We start from the raw sequence: 24,752 nt of genomic DNA on the forward strand, positions 1-24,752 counted from the left end.
ACATGGACAATCCACGGACGAATGTTACTGTCGAAGTAAAGTTGATATAGCGTACTCGCAAGTAAAATCTTTGATTTTGGTAGAACGATCTTACGCGCGAAGCGTTCGTTGCGGACACAGAGTTATCCGAGGTAACGCGTTTATTTCGACGTCGAAGTGAGGCCTCACGATGGGCGTGCCAAAATTCTTCAGATACATAAGCGAGAGATATCCTTGTCTCAGCGAGGTCGTGAAGGAACAAGACTTCTTTTTTTCCTCACCCTATCACGCTCCTTCGTCTTCCTTTTTTTCTTATTATGCCCAAACAAGATTTCTATTCTTTCAAATATTTCGATAAAAAAAACCGTAAGATTTTTTACAGCTTTATATGGTAATCATAATCTAATTATTGTCTGTTTCTTCGTTTCTTTCCAGATACCGGAATTTGATTATTTATATTTGGACATGAACGGTATTATACATACATGTTCCCATCCCAACGACGACGTCTGCTTCCGCATCTCCGAGGAGATGATTTTTAAAAATATATTTCATTATATAGAGGTGCTATTTAACATGATCCGCCCACAGAAATTGTTTTTTATGGCGATCGATGGCGTCGCGCCCAGAGCAAAAATCAATCAACAGAGGGGCCGACGTTTCAGAGCTGCTAAGGATGCCGAGGTGCAAGAGGCTAAAGCCAAGGCCAAGGGTATTCCAATACCCAAAGAGAAGAGATTCGACTCGAATTGCATAACTCCAGGAACACTTTTTATGGCTAAATTAGGCGAGCAGCTTAAATGTTTTGTCGAACACAAAGTTTCTACAGATGATGCTTGGAAAAAATGTAAAATATTATTCAGTGGTTCTGAGGTAATTCTTCTGATGATGTATAAGAGAGACAAATACAATTTGTCCTCTTTTTACAGGAGTTAAGCTAATATTACGTTTGTCATATAACATTTTTAACAACCTTGAAAAAATTATGCAACATAAACAGACAAATGTAATATTGATTTTAGTCTAATATTACATTTGTCGCACAACAAATTTTTCAAGCCTATTGGTTGGCTATACGATTGAGAGAACTGAAAAATTCTCTGTAGCCAAGCTTGAAAAATTTGTTATGACAAATGTAATACCAGCCTTAAGCCTGTGGTACACGATGCTTTTCTTCCTGCAGGATTGCTTGCATACTACTGTACTAATTATACTGGCTGCTATACTGAAAATTATATAGCCTGCTAATTAATCTGCTGGATTTTCGTGATAGGTTAGATATTATTTTTCTTGCATGATTTTTGTGCTGGCTCATTGTGAAAGCCAATGAAGATAGTTTAAGTCATGTGATCAAAGTATTTTTTTCACAATAATTAAAAACATGCCATTGTACTTTTATGGCAATGTATCACAGTAGCAATATGCTATATGTATTCTTTATTTACTGATTTGGATAAAGTGTCTTCTGTCAAAAAACTTAATTGCTCATCCACCATGAAAATCTTACCATCTGTAGCCAAACAACTAACAACATGGTCAGCAATCCTGCCAGCATCACTGTCAATACAGCAGCAAACACGCAAATCCAGCTAGTAATGCTGCAAGAAAAAACCACAGGTTAAATATTTGTTATTCAGTAGAATATAACAGAGATCAAATGTATTTTAGGTCCCTGGAGAGGGAGAGCATAAGATTATGGATTACATAAGGTACATGAAGGCGAGCAAGGATTACAACAGTAATTCTAGCCATTGTTTATATGGCTTGGATGCAGATTTAATAATGTTAGGCCTCTGTTCACACGAGCCGAATTTCTCTCTTTTGAGAGAAGAAGTAAAGTTTGGCAAGCAACAAGTGAAAATGACCCCCGAGGAGACAAAGTTCTGTCTTCTTCATTTGTCACTTTTACGAGAGTACATAGAACACGAGTTCTCGCCGATCAAGGACAAACTGTCGTTTTTGTTTGATATTGAAAAAGTAATTGACGACTGGGTTTTAATGGGTTTTCTGGTAGGAAACGATTTCATTCCCCACCTGCCAAATTTACATATTGCTAACGGTGCACTGCCAATTCTGTACCGTGCATATATGGAAGTATTACCAACACTAGAGGGTATGTTATTAATTATTATCTTATCAAAATTATGTTTCTATAATTATATAATTAAATATATTATTTTGCTTCAGGTTATATAAATGAAGCAGGAACATTAAACCTTGACCGTTTTGAAAAGTTTATGGAGAGACTTAGCCGTTTAGATGTAGAGCAGTTTAACGAGCAGTATGCCGATATAAAGTTTTTTGAAAGTAAGACAGGTAGAAGGCCCAATGAATCTGAGCGTCATATATATAAGAAAACAGAAGACAACGAGAGTGCATCTCCAAAGAAAACACAAAATAAAGATTTAGATGCTCTTATTAAAAGTACTAGGGAGATGGTACTTATTTAAATATCTTTTAATAATATCTATAAATACAAAAATAAGCGATAATTAATGCTTTGCAACACAGTCCTTAGGTAATTTTGACGATGATGATATCTTTATAGACTATAGAAATATGGATTTAATAGTAGATGATGAATCAGATAGTGAGATATATAACATGGAATTTGTACAACATAAAAAAGATTATTATATGAACAAATTAGAATATGAAAACGTCGATGAGTGAGTGTTTTATACATGTATAATTTTACATAAAATGTTTGAGATAATATTCCAACTCGTTTATAAATACATTTTATTAATTTCCAGAGAAGTTTTACGTTCACAGGCTGAAGGTTATGTAAGAGCGATACAGTGGAATTTGCATTATTATTATCACGGCTGTTGCAGCTGGTCGTGGTATTATCCACATCATTACGCCCCATATATCTCAGATATAAAAGACTTCAAGGATTTGAAGTTAGAATTTGACTTAGGAGAGCCGTTCTTACCTTTTCAGCAATTGCTAGCTGTGTTACCAGCATTTAGCAAAGATTTATTGCCAATGGCATTTCAGTCACTATTGACAGAGGAAACTTCTCCGATTATTAATTATTATCCGCATAATTTTAAAACTGATTTAAATGGAAAACGACAGGAATGGGAAGCAGTTGTACTTATCCCATTCATTGATGAAAAACTATTGTTGGCTGGTGAGCAATACTCTTTTCTATATTTTGAAAATATTTGTGTAAGATAAAATGTAAACATTTAAATAATAAATTTTATGTTTTTTTAAAATATAAAACATACTTAAGTTTCTTTTTCGTTTTTTTGTTTGCAATAGCTATGCAGCCACATTTATCAAGATTAACACTTGAAGAACAAGCAAGGAATAAACACGGGCCAATGTGTTTGTCCTCGTATACCGACGAGATCCAAAGTGTTCACAAGACAACAATATACTTTCCAGAATTTACCAATCATGCTCAAGTAAAATTAATGAATCGCGAAGAAATTTTCGTTCCGAGAGAACAATTAATTAGAGGATTATCCCCTGGTTTTGATCTCGACATTTATTATCCAGGATTTCCTATACTACGGCATTTGGACCATACAGCGCATTTGGAAAAAGCGAGGGTATTGCATATCGTTGAAATTCATTGTCTTAAATCTTAATCAGTTATTATATCAATATTTTTGTAGGTCAAAGTATTTCAGCAACATTCAGTCTTAGACAGTATGATTCTAACTATATTATCAAAACCAACACCCAATTTAACAACTTTAGCGTCAGAGCTATTAGGAAAGAGCGTATATGTAGAATGGCCTCATTTGAAAGAGGTCCTTGTAGTTGGTGTATCTGACTGTAACGTAAAATTCAGTCTAATCAACCAATTAGATGGTTACAGTCATGATAATTTGAAGAAAGAAGATGTGAAGGGCGCATTATCCGCAGAATGGAACACATTATGCAAACAAGTTAAAGAATTGTAAGACTCGTTAATATCATTAACATTAGAGTAACATTAAGAACGCAATATAATACTGCGCAATATTTGTTTCTAGACATATGTCACGTCTTGGGATAGATATTGGTGACACGAATGTGTTGCTTTACGCTCGCGTGTTCCTGGGCAACAAATATGTTTTCGGTGTTCAAGGAAAAGTTACGATCGAGAAACAGTGGAACGATTACGCCGCAGCTTACGCTTATCAGACGATAGTCAAAGATATCTCCGTCTACAGTAAAAAATTGCCAGTTTACGAAACTATGCATGATATTTTTATACCAGGAACCTTTTGTTTCATGTTGGGACATCCCTATTATGGTGCGATGGGAGAGGTACGATTGCATTGGATTTCTTCTTACATCACATTAGATACCATTATTAATGATTAAATTACTTTGAAATTTATCGAAATAGTTCTATTTAGGATGATTTTATTATTCTGTAGATAATACACAATAAAGAGGGTTGCAAGTCACGCAGAATCAAAATTTCTATAAAAACTATAAAGGAGCCAACATTCGATACCATTAAACAAGCTTACGGGCAACAAAAAACGCGATATATGCCTGGCAGTATTGCTGCACAACGTCTTGGAATAAATAGTCATCTTTTGAGTAGGGTCACTGGAACAATTTATGTTATAGAATCATCAACGATTGAAGTTACTAAACATAATCTTGGATTGAATTTAAAATTCAATAAAAGGAATGAAGAGGTAAAAAATCTACACGAGAATAAATTTTACTCATTAGATATAATTTTATAATTGATAATGTTGCATTTTTTAAATGTATTTTACAATGTAATCAATTATCGGTTCTCCGTTTTTAATATATCTACAATCTTAAAAGGTGCCTGGTTATACCAGAAAGGAAAACAGTCAATGGTTATATAGCACAAAAGCGATCGAACTGATTCGGAATTATATGACGAAATGTCCTAATTTGTTCGAACGTTTAGCTCAGAATGTAGCAAACGACATTTTCCAAGAGGAAGAGTTATTCACAAAGGGGTATATTTTGTGTTTTCTTACGCCAAGTATACATAATGTATTAATATAATAATGCAACATGTGGACATTAATAAGTAGGATGAATTCAATAAGTAAAGAAGAGTCAAATGTGATCGAAGCTAGATCCTAGATGCCTATCAGGCACTAAGATCTATCCAGCATCAACCGTATTTGGGTCTTTACTTATATTTAACATATTTATATAACAGTTTAGTTTAACATATTATTGTAGCTCGGATGAATTGAAGGATACAGTTGCATGGCTGAAAACGGAATTGAATGGTTTAGAAAGTCGTACTTGCGGGATGGATGTCGTTGAAGCGGACTTGGTAAAACAAATCGAGGAGGAAATAGAGAAATACTTGAAGACTGAAAAGACCATGGAAAAAACGGTCTTTCTGCAAGTGAAGCCGCAATTACTTTATAAACCGGGTTTACACTTGCGTAGCGTGCCGCCCGATCCGAATTCCCAAAATCGTTTATTCGATAGAATTCTCTGCGTCAGAAGCGGCTTTAGCGTACCGCTCGGAACTAAGGGTACTATCATTGGAGTACGAAACGGAAGCAACCCAATTGATACCATGTACGACGTTTTGTTCGATAAGCCTTTTATCGGTGAGGAACGCATAACTTTCCGAAACTCGAATATTAAGTGCATGTAAATTTTTATGGAATATTTCTTTGTTTATCGCAGGCGGACTCACGTTTAACGGTTGCTCTCAGTTTCGCGGTTATCGTTTGTCGACTATGGACTTCATAAACATTAGTTTCGGCGAAAGAACGGAGCAGGGAAATGTAGCGAATGAATTTACGGAAAGCTGGAAACAAACTATCAGTTCTGCTTCTCCCAATAAGAAGAACGACCAAGCGTTGAAAGCATATCCGCAAATGCAGCTCGCTAAGAAGGGACTCGAAAAATTAAATCGTGATATTTGTATGCGTATGGCGCAACACGGCATGGAATTGAATCCGAAAACAACACCTCAATCATACAAAACATTACCTCAGAACGCGCCCCCGCCGCCGCCGCCTAATCAAACATCCGAGTTTCAAGCACTGTGGAACGAATTGCACAAGATGCAGGTGAGTGTAGCGATGTAGAATTACGAGATCGTTTCACGAATCTCATAGATATTCTTGCTATACATTAGAAACCGAATGGACCACCAGAGAAAGTGGCATCTAGTTCTACGCTGAGAGTCAAGTCGTACAGCAACAATCACAATGTACAATCGGTAAGTATTGTTGAATATTGTACTTTTAAAATTACGTTTGCTTTATCAATGTATTCCTAAAAGATAATTCTGTTACAGCCGCAAGATCCTAGCGCATTTTTGAAAGCTGTGCTAAAGATTCCTGACGTAAATCCGCAAACGAGCAAGCAAGAAAGTACGCCTCAACAATCTACGCCGCAACAATCTGTACCACAACAATCTATACCGCAACAGTCTATGCCGCAACAGTCTATGCCGCAACCGGCGGCGATGCTTCAAAAAGCGACAGTCTCGCAGAAGGATCAGAATCCTCCACCTTTAGTACAACAGTTGTTCGATGTATGTGTTTATGTCTCGTTAATTTACATCACGTGTGTCTACATATTATTTAATAATTTTATGATGTATATACATTGTTTAGCGCGCCCGACAAACAGAACAGAAAAAGGAGAAAGCAAATGCAGTTTGGTACAGCACGCAATTATTAAAACATTTCTCACATAACGGAACTGGCATGCCAAAATATAATTATGTTGTCGATGAAAAAACGGATTTAATCAGCGCTCATGTTATGCTTATGGACAATAAGATTTTTAAGAGCGATCCTTGTACCACTCATGAACAAGCTACAGAAAGTGCCGCGAAAAAAGCGTACAAGGTAACAACAAGTGTATAAAAGGTTTCCTTCAATTTTGTTTTTTTTACTTTTATTAATGTAGCTCTTATTGTTAGGCGTTAAATTTGAATAAGGCATCAATGCACGATACGAAAGTAGCAATGACACCTCAGTGGTTTAACACTCAACAAAACAATTGGATCCAAAATATCCGACCTCCTATGATGCCTCCAATGGGCCATCTGAAAATACCGCCAGTCCCGCTGAATATGCCTATGCAGCCTAACTTATTTTATCCAAAGTGGAACCCAAAATTACCACCGACCCCAGCGTTTATGCAACTCGCATCGTATAACCAAAGCAGGCAACTGCAAATGAAACATCAGATGCAACAGAATCATCAACAACAGAAAGGTCCTCAGAATGGATCGAAGATGGAAATTAGAAATAGCACCGCGTTCGTTCCGTTACAAGCTCAGAAAAAGAGCAGAAACGCCAGCGTACAACAAGCCTCGAAGGAGACGAATCTGAATGCTAAGAAGAGCTCCAGTCCTTCAAAAACGCAGCAGCAACCACAAAAACAGAAACAAGAGGAAACGTTGCCCAAGGTTTGTAAATCGTTTCTTTTTTTGTTATCTTAACGTTTATAATTAAATTGCCTATTTTTCGCGCGCAGAAACAAAAACCGGAAGTTGTAAATAAGGCTAGGGAGAAGATAGCGTCAAACGAGCCGCAGCTACAACCGAAACAACAGCCACAGCTGCAGCAACAGTCACAGCAACAGCCGCAACAAAATGCAGGGAAATCGTCCAAGCCCAGGAAATCACGTGTCGCCGCAAAATTCGGCACACAACCCTTGTCGAACGGTGGCGACCCGCCTCAGTGAAAAACTGGTTTTTGGATGGGGTAGATCTTTGCAAATTATGTGTAAATACAAGATAATTATACCGATCCATCCTTTCCCGCCATCGTTCATTTTCTATATTTTATAATAAAAACAAGCAGATCTTTCTCTCAAAAGATTTCCAATGGGCCAGTATATATATTTCATTTCGAAAACTTTATATTGACGCACCCAAAAATTTTTCGTACTTACATACGATCGCATGTCAGTGCACCAAATAATACTAGATCCTTTCAAGTCAAATGTATATACACTGAACTACACATAATGTACAATGTAAACAAAACAAGTGAGAATGATTATTTTGTATTGAATGACTGTTTATTTTGTATCTTATCATGACGCACACATATATATATATATTGGCGTGTAATTTGTAACTAATAACTTTTATTTTTTGATTTTGTAATATTTCATCAAGGTAACAAATTATTTTGCAATTATGAAAGGAAATCTAATATTATTTATTTAGATATATTTTAAAATAATGGAAATAATATAATATATGCACAAAAATGGCAAAACTAAATAATGTAAGTCTGATAGGTACATCATTTTTATGTTCCTTTTTTGTTTATAATACATTTTTTATTGTAAAATACGTCGTGTGCACGACAATCGGTTTGTACTGTTTTTTACATTATTTTGGCATGCCATTTTTTTTCTTTTTTGAGAAAAGTTTCGGTTAGTAATATAACATATTAGGACTACAGAAATAGACTGATTTTATCATTTAATAGTGCATCGCGATTTTTAGAAAACAGCCCAATTTTTAATGCAAAATATTCGTCTATTTGCATATAGGCGTCGTACGAGATAACGTTAAACGTATATGTTAGTACGTACATTTAAGACAGTGAGAAAGTGATATTAAGTCCGTAAATAGAAATGTATATCTTTGATGAATTTTTCCGTTCTTTTTTTCTGTATTATAAACAACAAAACAGAAATCAAAATTAAACAAAAGCATAAACTCCAAGATGTTCTAATCTTATTATACAATAAAGAAAGCACAATATATAATTGCTAAATATATTTTGCAATCTCAATCTTTTACATTATTTTTTAATGGTTTTATGCATCTTTCTTACCTCCAAACAAACCTTTATTAAATCATAAATTATTACTGTTATCACATTATTAATGTTTAAGTTGTAGCCTACTTTATACAAAACCAATATATTTCATTCATTTTGAATTGCTTCGGTAAAATTTTGCGCATTAAAAGGATTAAAGAACTCGAAATAACATTTTTTAATATTATCATATTCTCTCTCCTCCGAACATACAAAAAGGAATTGGATTTATACATTACTTTCTCGTTTCTATATACAGCCTTGGCCAAAAATATTAAGTATCTATATATATTCTATACTTTATATATAACAGTTAATAAGACCTATACTTAGATATGTTATTAATCTTATATAAAGTTTTAACTCGAAAATTAATTTACAACATTTATTGTGAATTCTTTGTTTTAAAAACTCTTTAAACTTATGCTGGTAACCAATAAGAAACAATACAAATAAAAGAATTTTAAATTAATGACAAAAAAAATACAGATGCCTAATATTTTTAGCCAAGGTTGTATATTTCACTGTCTTTACTGTAAATATATTTTTTATTATCGCTATTTATTTTGCATCACGTGGACATTTTTGTATTCGATACACTAAGCGCTTCTATCACACAATCAATGAATATCTTACAATTCAAGTAAATAAATCTGTATAAAACACAATTATATACATTATGCAGCGTTTATTATATTATATGAAGAGATAAATTATACTAACGTCTGTGTGTTACATATATATCTTAAATCGGTCACTTCGTACAGTAAAATTCGTCAATCGACATCACAAAAGTTCTATTGTCATATACCCGTTTTCTGACGACATTGTTTATTAAACTCCTTTAGTACATCGCAAAGTCGTCCCCTGTTCGTTCTCTCGCGCAAAATGCGCGTGATGTCCTCCTTCTGTAACACAGCAGCGAGGTTCTTTTGATTTTCCAATCCGACGCGTAACCACTGCGCAGTCCATTCCGGACACGTTTTGTTCAGTGCTAACAGAACTTCGGCGTGAGGCTCCAAGTTATTGTGAGGCATTGCATCACCTAACAGAAATTAAGAAATAAATTGATCGAATGTTTTCACATTTGCAGACATACTGAAGTCTTCTACTTACCGACACAATGCAAAATCGCAGCGACAAGTTCCTGTCCAATTGGTTGAATGAATGTTTGCAGGTGCGGGCTCTGCACAATCGCATGACTAAGAAAATATCCGGCTGCTTTGGCTGTAGCTGTCTCTGGAAGCGTTAGACAAGCAATCCCTGTAAAAAGGAATATAATTACATTGTATGATGATTTTCATATTTCCAAGGAAACATATAATGATGTTGTGCTTACCGCATTGCAACATATCTGGGATTTGATCCGGGATTTGCAGCAATAATCGAGCGTTCTTCTTACAGATCTGTGCTAGCACGCCCATGTACGCTTCCATCAAATCCGACCACTCGGATAGGTCACCTTGCACCGATCTGCATACCTTCACGCCATTCAACGTTAACGAGCTCATTTCTGCAAGCACCGGACTCACAACGTTGTCTGGATCTCTGCCGAACAGCAACACGAGTTGCTTCAGCAGATTCAACGCAGCTGGATGCGGCCAAATCTTATAGGAGGTCGACAGAATCGGTAACAAAGGTCGTGCCTCAATCTCCGGCTGCCTTAAAGCCGTCACGGATCGTTGCGCACACATGTGCATTGCCTCCAGCGTGGCGTTGTCCTGGCTCCATTCGGGATGTGTGATGATCTGATTGAACACTGGCAGCACGCCGTCCAGTACGGCCTTGCCGATCGCACCCTCGATCGTGCTGAAGAACATGGTGGCCATCTTTAGATAATTCGTCACACCAAGCCGTGCAGTAAACAATGGCTGTCCCAACAGCTCCTTGATCTTTGTCACACATAATCCCAGCGTTGCCTCCAGGTGCAACAGTTGCTCCTCCATAGAAGACAACGCATTAAGTAATTTTCCAGCCGCATACATGAGTCGCAAACCTTCTCCACCACCAGGCTCGACATTCGGTAATGTCTGACTGATAGTGTGAAGAATAGATGGCGCATAAGGGGCGAGATATGGCCCGCACTCTCTCGTTAGATCCTTCAGTGCCATACTCGCAAACGGTGCTGTCATAGGTCCCCTGGTCAGTCCCTGAGTAACAAGCTGTAAGACTTTTTCTAGCCAGGGCTCAGGATGCTCCCCTATCCATTCGGCGTATGCGCCCAGTGTTGAACAGGCACAAATTAGTACCTGATGATGAAATGAGTCAAATATTTATGTTATTATACACTCAGTAAACGAGAATGGATTAAAATGGATTGAAATTTTGTCATCCGAATGCGTATTTTAAATAGCGAAAACTTTTTTTTTATTCAATTGACATTTACTTCATGCATTCCTATAAATGAATAAAAATGCATTCAAAATTGAAAAGCATTCGTTCTAACATTCGTGAATCCATATTCCTGAAAGTCTGAATCCATTTCAATCTATTCTCGTTTACTGGGCAGATATATTATTTTTAGAAAAAAATCATCAAACTAGCTAGAAATAAATTATGTTTAGAGTTTGCAAGAAGTATTGCAATTAATCATTGTTTTTAAGAATGATCGTACGTACCTCTTCGGGATAAAGATGATAAGGTATGTGAACGATAATCAAGTTTATCAGCGCAGGAATGTAACAGTATTCCTGAGTACCGACGCTCTCGGATAAAGCTTTGAAGGCGTGTAACGTTGATTCTATGTGAGTCCATGGTGAATCTTCCAAGCTCAATTTTTGCCCGAGAAGTGCCAGCAAATCACTGCCGAGAACACTGTAACAATAGTCCAATGTGTCTGCCACGTCCTGCCTATAACATCTGAAGAGCTCGCGCTCATCCGCATTCCCTCTCTCGCTCGGAGACGTGGGTAGCGTTGATTTTCTTAGCAACGCCTGAGCCAGTCGGAAATAAATCGGCTTCAACGCTTCCAAAGCTCGGTTTTCTAACGGTTGATCTAACGTAGCAAGATCGTCCTGTAACGCGTACCAAAATCCAAACGGGATACAGCTGCGCGTTTCATCGATAGGATAACGTCCTTCTAGTTCCGAGCACTCCAATAATAATTCGATCAATCCCATGGCCGTCCATGTATGCGCCTCGTTAGAATTCTCAGCCAGAGCAATCAGAAATGCTCGACTGTGAGTTTCTCCAATGGCGGTTAATATCTCGCAAAAGAATTTTCTATTGTACTGCTTCGCTAACAATACTAAACTCTTGGCCCATTCCCAGAATGTCTGTGGCCGTTTATGAAGCTCGTAGTGCGTTACAATCATAATTAAACAATCTTGTACTATATCCCAACTCTTGATGTTGTCATCATCACCATGATTCTCATCTCTAACGAAAAGAATTGATATTTTATTTAATAATTCAATAATCCGCATATATTATATCATTTTTTCTATTGCTATGCAATTAAATTTAATCCTGCTGATCTGGTTCAACATATATTAAATAATAAGAATCTCATTTTTAGACCGAAGATGTGAGGATACAATCGATAAACTAGAAGTCTGTACTGTAAATAAATTTAGTGCGAAAAATATTACCTCCGCCGGGAGTCGAACTGTAAATTTATTTATAGTTTTTCAGCAACATCTTGCTAATATGATGCTGTGCATCAAAATTGTCAATTAATTTAATTCGTATTATTCAGTAGTTTAATTGCGTTTATAAGTCCGAAAAACTAAATTCGGCGCGCAGTTTGAAGGACTACAAATATGATATATATGCAAATTATAGCATACATATAATTCACATTAAAAATTATTTCAAGCATTAAAAGATCTAGCTTCGACCGGTATAGGCTTCTAATTTATCGAATATATTAAATAATTGATAGATTACATAAAAGCCCATTTAATTATTTATAATTGTTTACCTCAAGTAACATAAAAGACTATATTATCGCTTAACAAAACTTTGTAAAGATGCATAAGGGAATCTAGTTTTCTCACACTATGATCCAAAATATAATTTATTTTCTTATCAATATTTTATTTAAAAACTTTTTTTTGGTATTTTTAACTTTTCATCAATGTAAGATTTTTCTGTGAAATTTTATCTTTTTAGGGCTTTTTAATCATGTTGATCCAAACAATATAATCGTATAATACATTTGTATACAGCAAGATTAACGATATTCATTGTTTTTTTCAATACAACTTACTTATTAGGTGCATAGTGACCTGCAGCCACTAATAAATAAGGATAGATTTGGCCACTAGTTTCTAAAGGTAATTGGCCGATCTTAAGCCATAATTGAGCGCATTCCAGTCCTAAGAAATATAATATACCATCGTTGCCTTGAGAATCCGGGTTACACATTGAAAAGACCTGCTGCAAGAACCAGGCAGTTTGGCACCAACTGTTGACAAGAGCTTCCCGTAGTTTGGCATTCTTCGCTTCGTGTCTCTTCTGATACTGAAATTAATCACAAGTTTATCGGTTTAAACTCATTAAAAAGCAAAAATTAAGTAACTCCACTTGTATACATTTTATTTTACCTCAACAGGAAGCGTTGAGAGCACTCGAAGCAGTAATTCTAACGCAGATGGAGAATCATAAGGTAAAATGTCGAGCAGTTCGTCGACTATACTTCTATCACGTTCCCTGTTTTCTGCACTGTAAACATTGGCCACAAATGCGGCTAACTGAAATCAGCATATATTAAATAATTATTAAACTGTATGAATTCCAATACAACAGAATTCTAAAAATGGACATTCAGAGGACATTCTATGTTCTAAGAACGTCCCCAGGACATCCCTTGGAGAACTGTGTTATGTAGAAACCCAATAAAATACATGATATTCCTAGAATGTTATAAGAATATTACTTATCCCTTTTAATATTCATACAACATTCTAGGAATAGTGTGTATTATAAGGAAGCTCTATTTAATTATTTACAGTATGTTCTTTTTTCTTCAAATAACAAAGAAGAATATATTACCGCTTGACAAAGTTTTGTAAGGATGCATAAGGGTATATTAGGTCTTTTCACACTATTGAGCAAACGTTCCCTTAACACCGGATACTCAGCTTCAGGCACTTCATTCCATTGCTTGGATATCTTAGCGTGCAGAGTAGTTGCCGCAAAAAATTGCACCTCGTATGACTGCAAAGATAAAGGCTTTATCATCAAAGAAAAAAAAAAGATAATGAAATCCATATCGCGTTCAAAGTATTTGTCATATATTTTTACAAATTATGTGATATGATTTATCATCGCTCAAAATATTTCCACTACAACCACTTTCAAGAGCAACGTAAAGACTGTTGTTTTATTATAACTTTAATACTTCTGGAGTAACCAGTTAAAACATCACGAAGTTTCGCAAAATACAGAGATAGGAAGACTTAAACAATCCTGGAATGTTTTCCATTTAATGACACAAGTTAATACAAACATCATTCTATCTTTCTTGATATTCAACGATTAACAAAGACAGGAATGATACTTGTGTCACCAAATGAAAAGCCATCCTGGCTGGCGTAGGTACCTTGGAAGGATCTAGTAGTTGCCACACGAAGTGCCAGGCCTCGGGCGAGGTTTGCACTTGCAGAAGCCACGAGTGCGCCTCGTTGCTGCCTGCTGAGTAAAATTGCCTGACCGCGTCGTCAACGATCGTTGCATAATCCATACCAGGTGTTTCGTGCAACACGTTTGCTTTGACAGCGTACTCGTATCCGTTCTTCTTATTAGGGCAGGTCGCACACGAAGACCAACACGATGGCTGGGACTTCGTGATTGACGTTCGTACATTTAACACGTCCCACCGATCGTGCGTCTTTACGATCTCTTATCATTTTACTCTTCCGAAAATTCGATCAGGCGCAAATATTTTCCATCTGTACAGTGACACACAACCTAATCTAACCTGATCCTCATCTAACCTGATTCCACCTCGTTCTTCAGCTGGAAACACAATGGGCATCGGCAATAGACACAGGGAACAGGGAATAACGAGCCGTCCAATCAGAGCTCTGGGATATAATAACAAACTTATACCTCAGAGCTCTGATTGAACGGTTCGTTATTCCTTGTTTTCTATGCCTATTGAGCTGCGTTCGGAAATATCACCTGGGTACCCCCAAGGCGGCATACCTAACAACACTGCCCCCATGGGGTGTCATGGGATGCATTCAGTAGGCATATTCAGCAGACTCAACAGTTGAATGAGCGCTCGCTGCTATTGATGTATTCTTCTAGATCTAAAATTCTGATTGGATGAGCTAAAAGAATACACCAATAACAGCAAGCGCTCACTCTACTGTTGAGTCCGCTGAATGCGCCCAGTACTACAACCGCTCACTGAGCGCTCAGTGAGCTCTTGCATCTGATTGGCATATTCCATTAAGGTCGCAGCACAGACTCTTGCATAACGCATAACGCATAGTGCATAAGCGAATCAACTGCATAATCAGAATCTTTCCTTTCTTCCCATTCCATGGAAAAGAAGAATTTCGATTCCCTTATGCACTATGCATTATGCGTTATGCAAGAGTCTGTGCTGCGGCCATTAGAACTAAAGGTCACAGCACAGACTCTTGCGTAACGCATAACGCATAGTGCATAAGCGAATCAACTGCATAATCAGAATCTTTCTTTTCCTCCCATTCCATGGAAAAGAAGAATTTCGATTCCCTTATGCACTATGCGTTATGCGTTATGCAAGAGTCTGTGCTGCGGCCATTAGAACTAAAAATATAGACCAAACAGATTCAAGAGTACTAAATGCACCCATAATACACTGGGGCACTCGGGTGATATTTCCGAACGCAACCTTGCCTATTGTGTTTTCAGCTTTCTTCTTCTTTTTCGTCGGTAGATGGCTCTGTCCGACTAACTCGTTTGCGTGTCCTTTCTTTCTCGGAGTCAGAAAGTATGTTCTTTTTCGAAGAATTCTGTCTCACTTTAACTTATTGTACCAGTTCAGAACTTGGAGTTGAAACAGAACAGATCTACAGAGTTTTCTGCGCAGATGCTCCAAAATGCTCGCTCGACGCTCGACGCTTGCGGCTTGCATGACGCTTGTTTGCTGAATAGTCTACCATGTGATGAGTGATTAGTCAATTAAATGTTTTGAAAGCAGTTGTAGCAATTTGTTGATTGTAGTGAGACCAAGTGAGACTCTGACCGTACTCTGTTGTACTCAGGCTCCCCAAAAAACGATCGTAACGAAAATGAATCGAAAGCCAGCCACATGGTTAATGAAGCATTGCAAAAAAATTGTAAAATCTGATGGTGTTTATTTGAAATGTGAATGCTGTATAAAAGATTCATATGATGTTTTCTTCGATGATCATAATCTAATGATATTACATTTATACGAAAAGCATCATATATCAGAACTAACCAAATACCGACATCGTGAACTTCTAGAGGAATGTTTTGATATTAAGCGTTTATCACAATGTGAAATTGGAATATGTCATGTGGGTAGTTGTCGAAGAATGACTATTTGTCATAACAGTAATGCTTTCCCTTTACTGAGTCATTTGGTCATGTATCATACACACAGAGAAAAATTTAGAAAAGTAACGAGTATAGAAATTGGACGGCAAATACTGATGAATTACTTCATATTAAATACTACAGCGAAATGCTCATTTTGTTGGAAATATTTACCCTTGGAAGGCTTAGAATCAGATCCTGCTGAACTGATGTCCTTAAGTACTCACTGGAACAATCATTATAAGTATGAAAAAAAATTTTTTTATCTCCCATAACGCATGGAAATAAGATTTTATGCATTCTGTTTGTTTTGTTTCAACAATTTCATAATAATTCGAAAAACATAAATGATATCATGATTAGAATTGTAATTGCAAAGATGTATTTTCATGAAATTGTAAATTGATGTTATATAAATACCCTGATATATAAGTGCTCTTAGAAGAAAAAGATATTTTTTATCATAAGTAGACGTCATTGATGTCTTCCGGCTTGAAATTTATAGTTTCCTCCGATCGTTAAAAAAAAAAGAAATTTGCTCCCATTACATGTAATGGATATTAATTTTTATTAAATATTTCTATTTATTTTATTAAATATTTATATTTTTATCAACATTATTATGTGATTAATATTTTATTGATACATACATTCCATGCCGGTCACCGATAATCCACACATCATAGTGGAAAAGTCATCTAAATTTAGCATGGCACGGAACGTATTAAGTATAATAGCTGGTATAAAACAATAATTAAACTCACTATTAAACAATATTATGAATTTTATAGAATTGCTCCTGATCGACCAAATAAAGTGTCCATACAAACAGAACTACAAAAAGCAGAAGAAAAATTAAAAAGACGGAGAAGTCATGATTCAGAAATTAAAAAAACATATTCTGCAAGTAAACTTGTGGATAATATTGAAAAAAAATGCATCCGACCTAAGCTAATGAGGGATTATAAAATGACGTATGTGTCAGATTTTGTAGGACAATGTATAATTTGTTTAGAAAATGTTGTATACAATGGCGGTGATTACCTTATAAGAAACCATTGGGAAATGTATCATGGACCTAAATCTAACATATATAAAGACGTAATACAAAAAAGAGAAGTACGTCAAGTATTAAATAAGTACCAGATAGATGGAAGCATGGCAAAGTGCTTCAAATGTAATGCAAAAATGGACTTGGAAGAAAACATTAAAACAAAACTGATCCCATTACTTTTACATTGGCACACAGGATTTCATAGTAGGTATGAAAAAAAGTAGAGTTTATACTTGCCAAAATGGGCGAAAGTCGATTTTATTTCACTCGTTTTGTTTCTATAATTTCATAATAATTTGAAAATAGCGACAATATTACGACTAGAATTCGTTTAAATTACTTTCCATTTTATTATTTTGACAATAAGAAGAAACATAATTATAAAATAATTTCCGATATATTATACATAGATATGTAATTATAATACGTATATAATGCAATATTAGTATATTGGATTTTTTTCTTTATCTAGTTTGGGAATAAAACGGAAGAAGAGACAATTAAAAAATCTACGACAAAAATTGAGAATAGGAGACACAGTAAAAAATATAGAAGAAACATGGCAAAACTTTATCTGGCAATTACTCGAGAATCAGGAAGAACGCGCCCCTAATAAGTAATTATTCACTTGTCTTATATTTGATAACAAACGAATATTAATTTTTCAATAAAAATATTTATATTATATTATGAGGAAACATAATCATTTGTATGATATTATTATACTGTTTTATATTATTTATAAACTAATCGCTCACGGAGTACTTTTTCTAGTTCTATATTTCTTAGAACATAAAAGTACAAATTACCAATTTATATGTATTTTATAAATGTTAAAGGATTGATATCTATACTGAATCTTAAAAATGACAATTTTGATGTAATAATTGAGTAAAAAAAATACGTACTTCTAATTAAAATACTAAGTATTCCATAATATTTTCTGTTGTTTAATAAAACGTAATAATTTCTATTTTTTTTAATGATATGTAAATACAGTCCTGGACCAAGCACTTTGAGAGATAATGAGATTATAACAGAACAAAGTAAAATACGAAACACTACGGCGCAGAATCCTTCGATCTCGACTCCACCATCCAAACGAAGGAGGAGAAATTAGGAGAAGAAATTAAAGCAATGATGCTGGTAATTATTCGCTTTGTTTACATCGCACAAATTTATATCACGTGAAGATTAATCTCGCGTAAAGGAGGCACGGCAGTGTCTCTGCGCGCGGCTTAGCGCCGAGACATTACCAGTGTCTCCAGATTATGTAACTTTTTCTCTACCCCAGAAATGTGAAAAATTAAATTCTCTTTCATTGAAGCTAGAAAAATTTTTCACATTTCACGTTTTGTACCATGTGGAAAAAGATACATGATGATTGAAGAATTTTTTAATTAATATCTGTTTTATATGATTATAAGATGTGTTACGGTGCTAAAATTGTTTGCTGTAGCACTGTACGTACTGAAATATTTTAGTAACACCAAGAAATAAACAACTCTTTTACAGATTTTATAATTATTTTTAATAATTTTAATAATTTTATAATTATATTTTTTTTTTAGTTTTTTTAAATTGATATACAGTACATGTTTTGAAAGAAATTAAATCTGACAGAAGCGAGCACACGCAATTGATATTATAAGGAATACAGAGTAGATATTTAAAATTTAATTTGACCCCTCCCTTAAAATACAATACTTTTGTACAATTTATGCTCTTGCTTGCAACAGCTCTGAAAAGAATAATAATAATTAGTAATCGAATGAAATGTATAATTAAAATATTTTACAAAATTAATTACACCAAGTACTCTTTTTATATATTCATCATTTTTTTACAGATTCAGATTCAATTGAATAGACAGCATCATGATGAATTCTGGTGTGGCTATGAAAGCGTTTTACAGAAAAGTAGCATCTCCATATTTAGTTGGGAGGATTTATCAAAGAAAAAAATAATTCTGATAAGCGATTATCGTAATAAGATCATAAGAATCAAATTATCTTTTTTATAAATATAAGCTATATTGATAAAATAAATATAATCTATATTATATAATCTATAAACGCTAAGGAAATATTTAGTTTGAAAAGTATTAATATAGCATTATCATTTTTGCGTAATAATGTATTGAAAGTGTGTTAAAATCGAATGCTACATTTGCGTTTCTTGGAAAATTGGCATGCGATAAATAGAACATAGTAACTGAAGAATGTGGACTATAAAAATTAATGTATCAAGTATATCCTTTTGTGTTTAACAAAATTAATAATTAAAACAAATATAATATAGCCAATCAAAGCTAAAATCATGAAATTATATTTATCAGGGAATAACTATAGTTGTTTTCCATTTACACACAAGTGAAACTGAGTCTGAAGTGAGTTGAGTATTTTATACTCAGATCAATGGCGTCACTACTTGCTTACTTTAGTAAAAAGTTATCACATGTCAACACAGGTTCATAATCACTTTGAAGTGAGTTTACGAAACTCACTAAAGCATACTCTCGATCTTATGCAGATTATAGATAAAAACTCGGTTGAATCTCACTTGTCAGAATGCAAAAGGAAGGTGCGTTCAACTGAGTTATGACGTCACAAGTGAGAATTATCTGAGAATCGGTGTAAATAGAAAGCAACTAATATCTGCAATAACTAGTACTTTAATAACAAAAGTTAGATACAATATGGTTTATTTGGAGTGGCCGAATAACGTGATTTATTTTATTCAATGTACACGTTGTTTATTATGATTTTATTCCTGTTTTGTTGGCATTAATTTATATTTGTATATTAATTATTATTTCTGTTTTACAGCATTATATACAAATAACTTAGGGCATTTCTTATTCATATTAATAATGTGTTTAGTATATATTTGAATGTATTATATACTATATATTAATATTTTATGATAAAAAAAGTCTGTCACACATCGTTCATTCAAGGTTCCATTTGCTTACAAAATGATTGCTTACAGTTTTGTTTGCATACAACCATATTGCACACCACATTGCACACCACATTGCACACCACATTGCACACATTACATTGCTCACACGACTGTACTCCACACAGCACGTTGCACACACGATCATATTGCACACATAAAATAAGAAAATCGTATTAACACTTTGTACACATATCATTACTGACGAATCCGTGTTAAATCGCGATGTTCAAAATGGATGTGCATAGGTACATACAGAACAAAAAATTTTTCTATATTTTATTTTATTTATCGAATTTTTGTAAATTTTAGAATATATTTACATTATATAATCATTAGAGTGCTCACAATGAGTACTGTACATTATTTAGTATCATTGAAAAATTTGACAAGTATCATTCTTATAACACTGCGGATTATTGCATGGAACTGAAAGTAGCTCTAGGGCTTAAAGTAGAACTTGTGATGGTGTAAGGAAATATATCCTCTCCGTTACCTGCTGCTCCGTATTCTCTCAGTTTGTTCAACGTGACTATCCCACCGAAAAAGTTAGAATAATGATAGTTGAAATTCTCAGAATCGCGTTACTAGCAACTTGCGACGGCTGTACTCCACGACGCATTTCCTCCACTGCTAGGAAACTGTAAAGAATATTCAATTTAATTTCGACAACTGTATTGCTAAGATACTATATGTTACACTAGATATCAATTTTTAGTTACTATATAAATTTTAAAAATTAAAGTAAGAAAGGATTAAAATCAAAATAAAATGTATAAACTTATATTTTAGTTTATTAAAATATATTTGGAAAATAAAAGTTTGTATTAAAATATAATGTCACCTCAGCAAAAATCACATCATAATATCTTCATCACCGGTACCAACATCCTGATCAGCATATGCACCGCCTCCTACAACAGGAGAATTCCCGACACAACCAGATATCTTATGGTTGACACCATTTGTGGACGGCTACCTTACGTCTCTGTGCGTCTATTACGACTATACCGATTGTATCACGACTTCCTTGCTTTATTGAAATCAATTACTCTCACCAACGCTATGATTTCAATTACTGTCTCCAACTTGTTACTTGCAAAATTCGTACTTTATCGTTTGCCCGATCTACCCATTTTAACGAATTTAAGGTTTAATACATGTAAAAAACATAATAAAACTGTAATAGATCGCTTCAATAGGTCAAACCTAGACATCTAGACCAATCTAGACTGCGTGTTTTTTCTATATAGAGCCTATACGTGTTCAATCGTACAAAATATCCAAAAAGATATTAGCGCATCAAAGTACTACCAAAGATGATCGTATGGAACCAGAATTTAGATAACTAATTCATAATATAAATAGAGAAAAAGTAATGTGAAACTTTTTAAATTCTGTTATAATTAACATCTCTTGTAAAAGGTCTTTAATTTGTTCTTAACTCAAAGTTATGAAACAATTATCGACTGGTGCGACCTCGGGTGCGACTTTTTTGTTGACAACTGATATTTATATATTATATCAACATTTTTTCGTATATTTTCTATGTCAAGTTTAATGTAGTTTAAAATTCATGAATAACAAGATTATATCTCAAATTAATTCTTAAGCCTCTGTTCTTTTATTTTATGAAGGTAAATAAACTTGAATAATTATCACTTTGAAGTTTGAACAGATATGCAAATTAACAAGTTTCGTCATATCCATCATATTGCGGATAATTGCTGCATTGAACGAAATATAACTTAGGGCCTAAAGTAGGATTTGCAGCATAATAAGGAAACCCCAACATTCCGTTACACGCCGCTCCGTATTCTCCTTTGTTGTTCAACGCGATCACCCCGCCGAAGAAGTTAGGATAATGCTGAGCGATTCTGCTTATCGCCTTCTTAGCAGCAATGTTTGGCGGTGCACCATTACGCATTTCTTCTACCGCTAGAAAGCTGCAAAAAGTACTCAATTTAATTTCAACAATTGTATTGCTAAGATACTACATGTTATACTAGACATTAACTTTATTTATTGAACAAATTTAAAATTAAAGTAGGAAAATTAAAACCAAAATAGAATGCATACAAATTTATATTTTAGTTCATTAAAATGTACCTAAAAAATATATATTTATAATATATAAGTAATAAAATGGCTCAATAAAATTAAAATAATAATAATAAAATAGAAGGGCTACGAGCCAAGTAATAACCTTTTAATATTCAAACAATACATACATATGTTTCAACGCCAATCGGGTCATTATCAATGTGTTGAAAATAAACATGAATTTTAAACAAGTGACATTCTTTAAAAACAAAGATTTTGAAGAGATTAAAAATTTACTGTCTGTTCAGATCCATTGTATTAATTTATTGTGTCTTGAAATTCCCGATCGCCAAAAGTGCAACCTTGATTTATTGATTCGAAATATTAGTCATTTGCAAAAGTTTCTGTTACAAATCTTGTCTTGTGGAAATCGATCATATTCTAAATTAATAACATAAAATATAACTAAATAAAATTCGAATTACAAAAAGACAAAGTACATCATTATAAGTATATCATCATAAATTAGTCGCAGTTAAAGTATAAAAATACACTGATATATAAAAGACAGAAACCATGTATATTAATATAATTCGCAATCGAAGTACAAAATTATACATAATTATAAGAATATAGTGTCAATTAAATATATATTTATATTGGGTTTCCAGCAAAAGACACAAATGACACAGTACAATAGTGACTCATTACATCCTTGTTTGCTAATGTTAAACAAAGATGAAATAATCACTGCATTACACTGTGTCTTTCGCTGAAGGGCATCAATTAATACGTATAATGTTACCTCGGCAAAAATCGCATCATAATATCTCCGTCGCCGGTACCGGCAGCTGCACCGACGTCCTGATCGGCATATGCGCCAGCTCCTGCGATAGGCGAATCCCCAACGCGTCCTGGTATTTTATACTTGGCGCCATTCGTGGATGTTCCAGCTGCTACTCGTTTCTGTGAGTCTATCGCGAGTATACCGATCGTGTCATGATTTTCCTCGTTTCCTGTTAGCACGTTTTCGTCATCTTCTATGTTGTTCGGGCGATATGGTCCACAGCTACTTATTGGATTCGGTACAACATTCTAGATACAGCAAGAATATCTAAGAAATAATCATAAGATGAAATGTGCTGAAAGAACATAACTTCTCTTTCAATACCTTCCAAAAGTTGGGTTGACATTTGTTTGTCTTCCACTGTGTCCACATCTCCTTGGACTCGTCTGTTTGCAAAGATTCCTGCTTGAATCCCATATTCACAGCAAAATCTGTTGCCAAGCTCCCAACCAATAAGGAATGCTTTGTGTGTTCCAGCACTTTGCGAGCAACCGAAATGGCATTCTTCACATTCCGCAGTCCTCCTACTCCTCCTACATCCATCGTTGTTCTATCAAAAAGAATACCTTTCTTGAATGTAGTATTATTTAATGAAACAAGAAAGCTATTTTTTTGTTGCTTCAATTGCCTTTACCCATCCATAATTATAGCATCTAGCGTAGTTTCTCCAGATTCATCCGGACTGCCGCCAAATCCCACAGTCTTCCTGCATTGCTGCTCCTCGCACAGAGAACATCCTTCTTCTATCGCATCTAGAGCACTTCTCTTCTGATTATGTATTACATCCCATGCTTAAATAATAATTAACAGTGTCTTTAAATTAGCAGAGACTCTAAATATCTTTCACTCTTAACAAGTTGATACAGTTAGATATTTCAATATACCTTTTTCCATTGCATCTTTGTAATCCCAGGTGATCACTATCACAGGATAGCTATTGTTAAGAGTGCCAGGATTCTGTTTGTTAATTGCATTAACGAGCGAGTAAGCTTCAAGGAACAATAAAATTCCCGCGAAGCTGGCTATCTTCATCTTGCAATTTCTGCGTACAGCTTCTGGAGATGCACAGTGTCTACAGAGACATTAAATGACATTGATTTATATATGTAATAGAAAGCATAGAAGGGGAAAGCATGATAAGCAGGAAGTATATGTAGTTAATACTATTGTGCTACAAGTGAATATAGAGTCACTCAGAGATAATAATTCAATATTACTAACAACAGCAACTGCTAGCAACTAGAAATTGCGAATTTTGTCTGTCTGGAAAATACCCATTTAGATCTATTGGACTTTATTTTTAGTATTATTGTAATTGCTCTGAGTAATTATGTTATCATATTGAGTGCGTTCCACATAACGCTCGTAACACTCACGCTCGCAATGATGCTATCACCCGTTCCACTAGCATGAGCGTTGCGATAAGTGGAACGAGTGAAGAACTTATTTATTGAATCGTTATTCGTGATCGATGTGATCTTGTATTTACAGTGGCAGAGAGTAAAATTCGGAAAAATAAGTATGGAGAAATAAAATAAAGTAAAGAAATATGTATGGATAAATAAAAAATAAATAAAAGTATAAAAAATAAATAAAATAAATAAAT

At 34.6% G+C, this 24,752-nt stretch overlaps 4 protein-coding genes across 9 annotated transcripts in view; 2 read left to right on the top strand and 2 right to left on the bottom strand.

The window, feature by feature from the left end:
- On the top strand, nt 1–8,008 carry pcm (5'-3' exoribonuclease pacman). The gene is made up of 18 exons (XM_018458786.1): nt 1–240; nt 411–852; nt 1,648–2,092; nt 2,167–2,417; nt 2,491–2,648; nt 2,736–3,118; nt 3,253–3,545; nt 3,612–3,898; nt 3,975–4,251; nt 4,365–4,634; nt 4,771–4,931; nt 5,164–5,546; nt 5,626–6,014; nt 6,083–6,166; nt 6,245–6,484; nt 6,567–6,803; nt 6,878–7,369; nt 7,438–8,008. The coding sequence occupies exons 1-18, from the start codon at nt 170–172 to the stop codon at nt 7,645–7,647; spliced, it is 5,073 nt and encodes a 1,690-aa protein (XP_018314288.1). The 5' UTR covers nt 1–169; the 3' UTR covers nt 7,648–8,008.
- A 1,284-nt stretch (nt 8,009–9,292) lies between these two features.
- Nucleotides 9,293–14,664, bottom strand: cdm (importin-13-like protein cdm). The gene is made up of 8 exons (XM_018458777.1): nt 14,287–14,664; nt 13,737–13,901; nt 13,289–13,435; nt 12,952–13,205; nt 11,360–12,119; nt 10,081–10,990; nt 9,858–10,004; nt 9,293–9,786 (listed from the first exon to the last, which is right to left on the bottom strand). Exons 1-8 carry the CDS (start codon nt 14,425–14,427, stop codon nt 9,545–9,547), a joined length of 2,766 nt encoding a protein of 921 aa, XP_018314279.1. The 5' UTR covers nt 14,428–14,664; the 3' UTR covers nt 9,293–9,544.
- Nucleotides 14,665–15,779: 1,115 nt separating this feature from the next.
- On the top strand, nt 15,780–19,256 carry LOC108729610 (uncharacterized). Its single transcript, XM_018458782.1, has 5 exons — nt 15,780–16,485; nt 17,033–17,503; nt 17,768–17,911; nt 18,295–18,441; nt 19,145–19,256. Exons 1-4 carry the CDS (start codon nt 15,971–15,973, stop codon nt 18,413–18,415), a joined length of 1,251 nt encoding a protein of 416 aa, XP_018314284.1. The 5' UTR covers nt 15,780–15,970; the 3' UTR covers nt 18,416–18,441; nt 19,145–19,256.
- A 1,347-nt stretch (nt 19,257–20,603) lies between these two features.
- Nucleotides 20,604–24,752, bottom strand: part of LOC108729624 (N(4)-(Beta-N-acetylglucosaminyl)-L-asparaginase) — a 5,104-nt gene continuing 955 nt past the window's right edge. For 4 of the 6 annotated variants that reach the window (XM_018458806.1, XM_018458805.1, XM_018458807.1 and 1 more), the window contains exons 2-7: nt 24,031–24,218; nt 23,781–23,937; nt 23,471–23,696; nt 23,105–23,394; nt 21,101–22,202; nt 20,604–20,897 (exon numbers count right to left, since the gene is read on the bottom strand). In XM_018458806.1, coding sequence (XP_018314308.1) covers nt 21,944–22,202; nt 23,105–23,394; nt 23,471–23,696; nt 23,781–23,937; nt 24,031–24,178 — 1,080 coding nt within the window. In that variant the 5' untranslated portion in view covers nt 24,179–24,218 and the 3' untranslated portion in view covers nt 20,604–20,897; nt 21,101–21,943. Of the gene's footprint in view, nt 20,898–21,100; nt 22,203–23,104; nt 23,395–23,470; nt 23,697–23,780; nt 23,938–24,030; nt 24,219–24,367; nt 24,457–24,522; nt 24,561–24,752 lie in introns of those variants that run through there. The other 2 variants (XM_018458803.1, XM_018458808.1) reach the window with 2 other exon arrangements.

This window comes from Mycetomoellerius zeteki, unplaced genomic scaffold (assembly GCF_001594055.1).
Source record: "Mycetomoellerius zeteki isolate Tzet28-1 unplaced genomic scaffold, Tzet1.0 scaffold78, whole genome shotgun sequence".
Lineage (NCBI taxonomy): Eukaryota > Metazoa > Arthropoda > Insecta > Hymenoptera > Formicidae > Mycetomoellerius > Mycetomoellerius zeteki.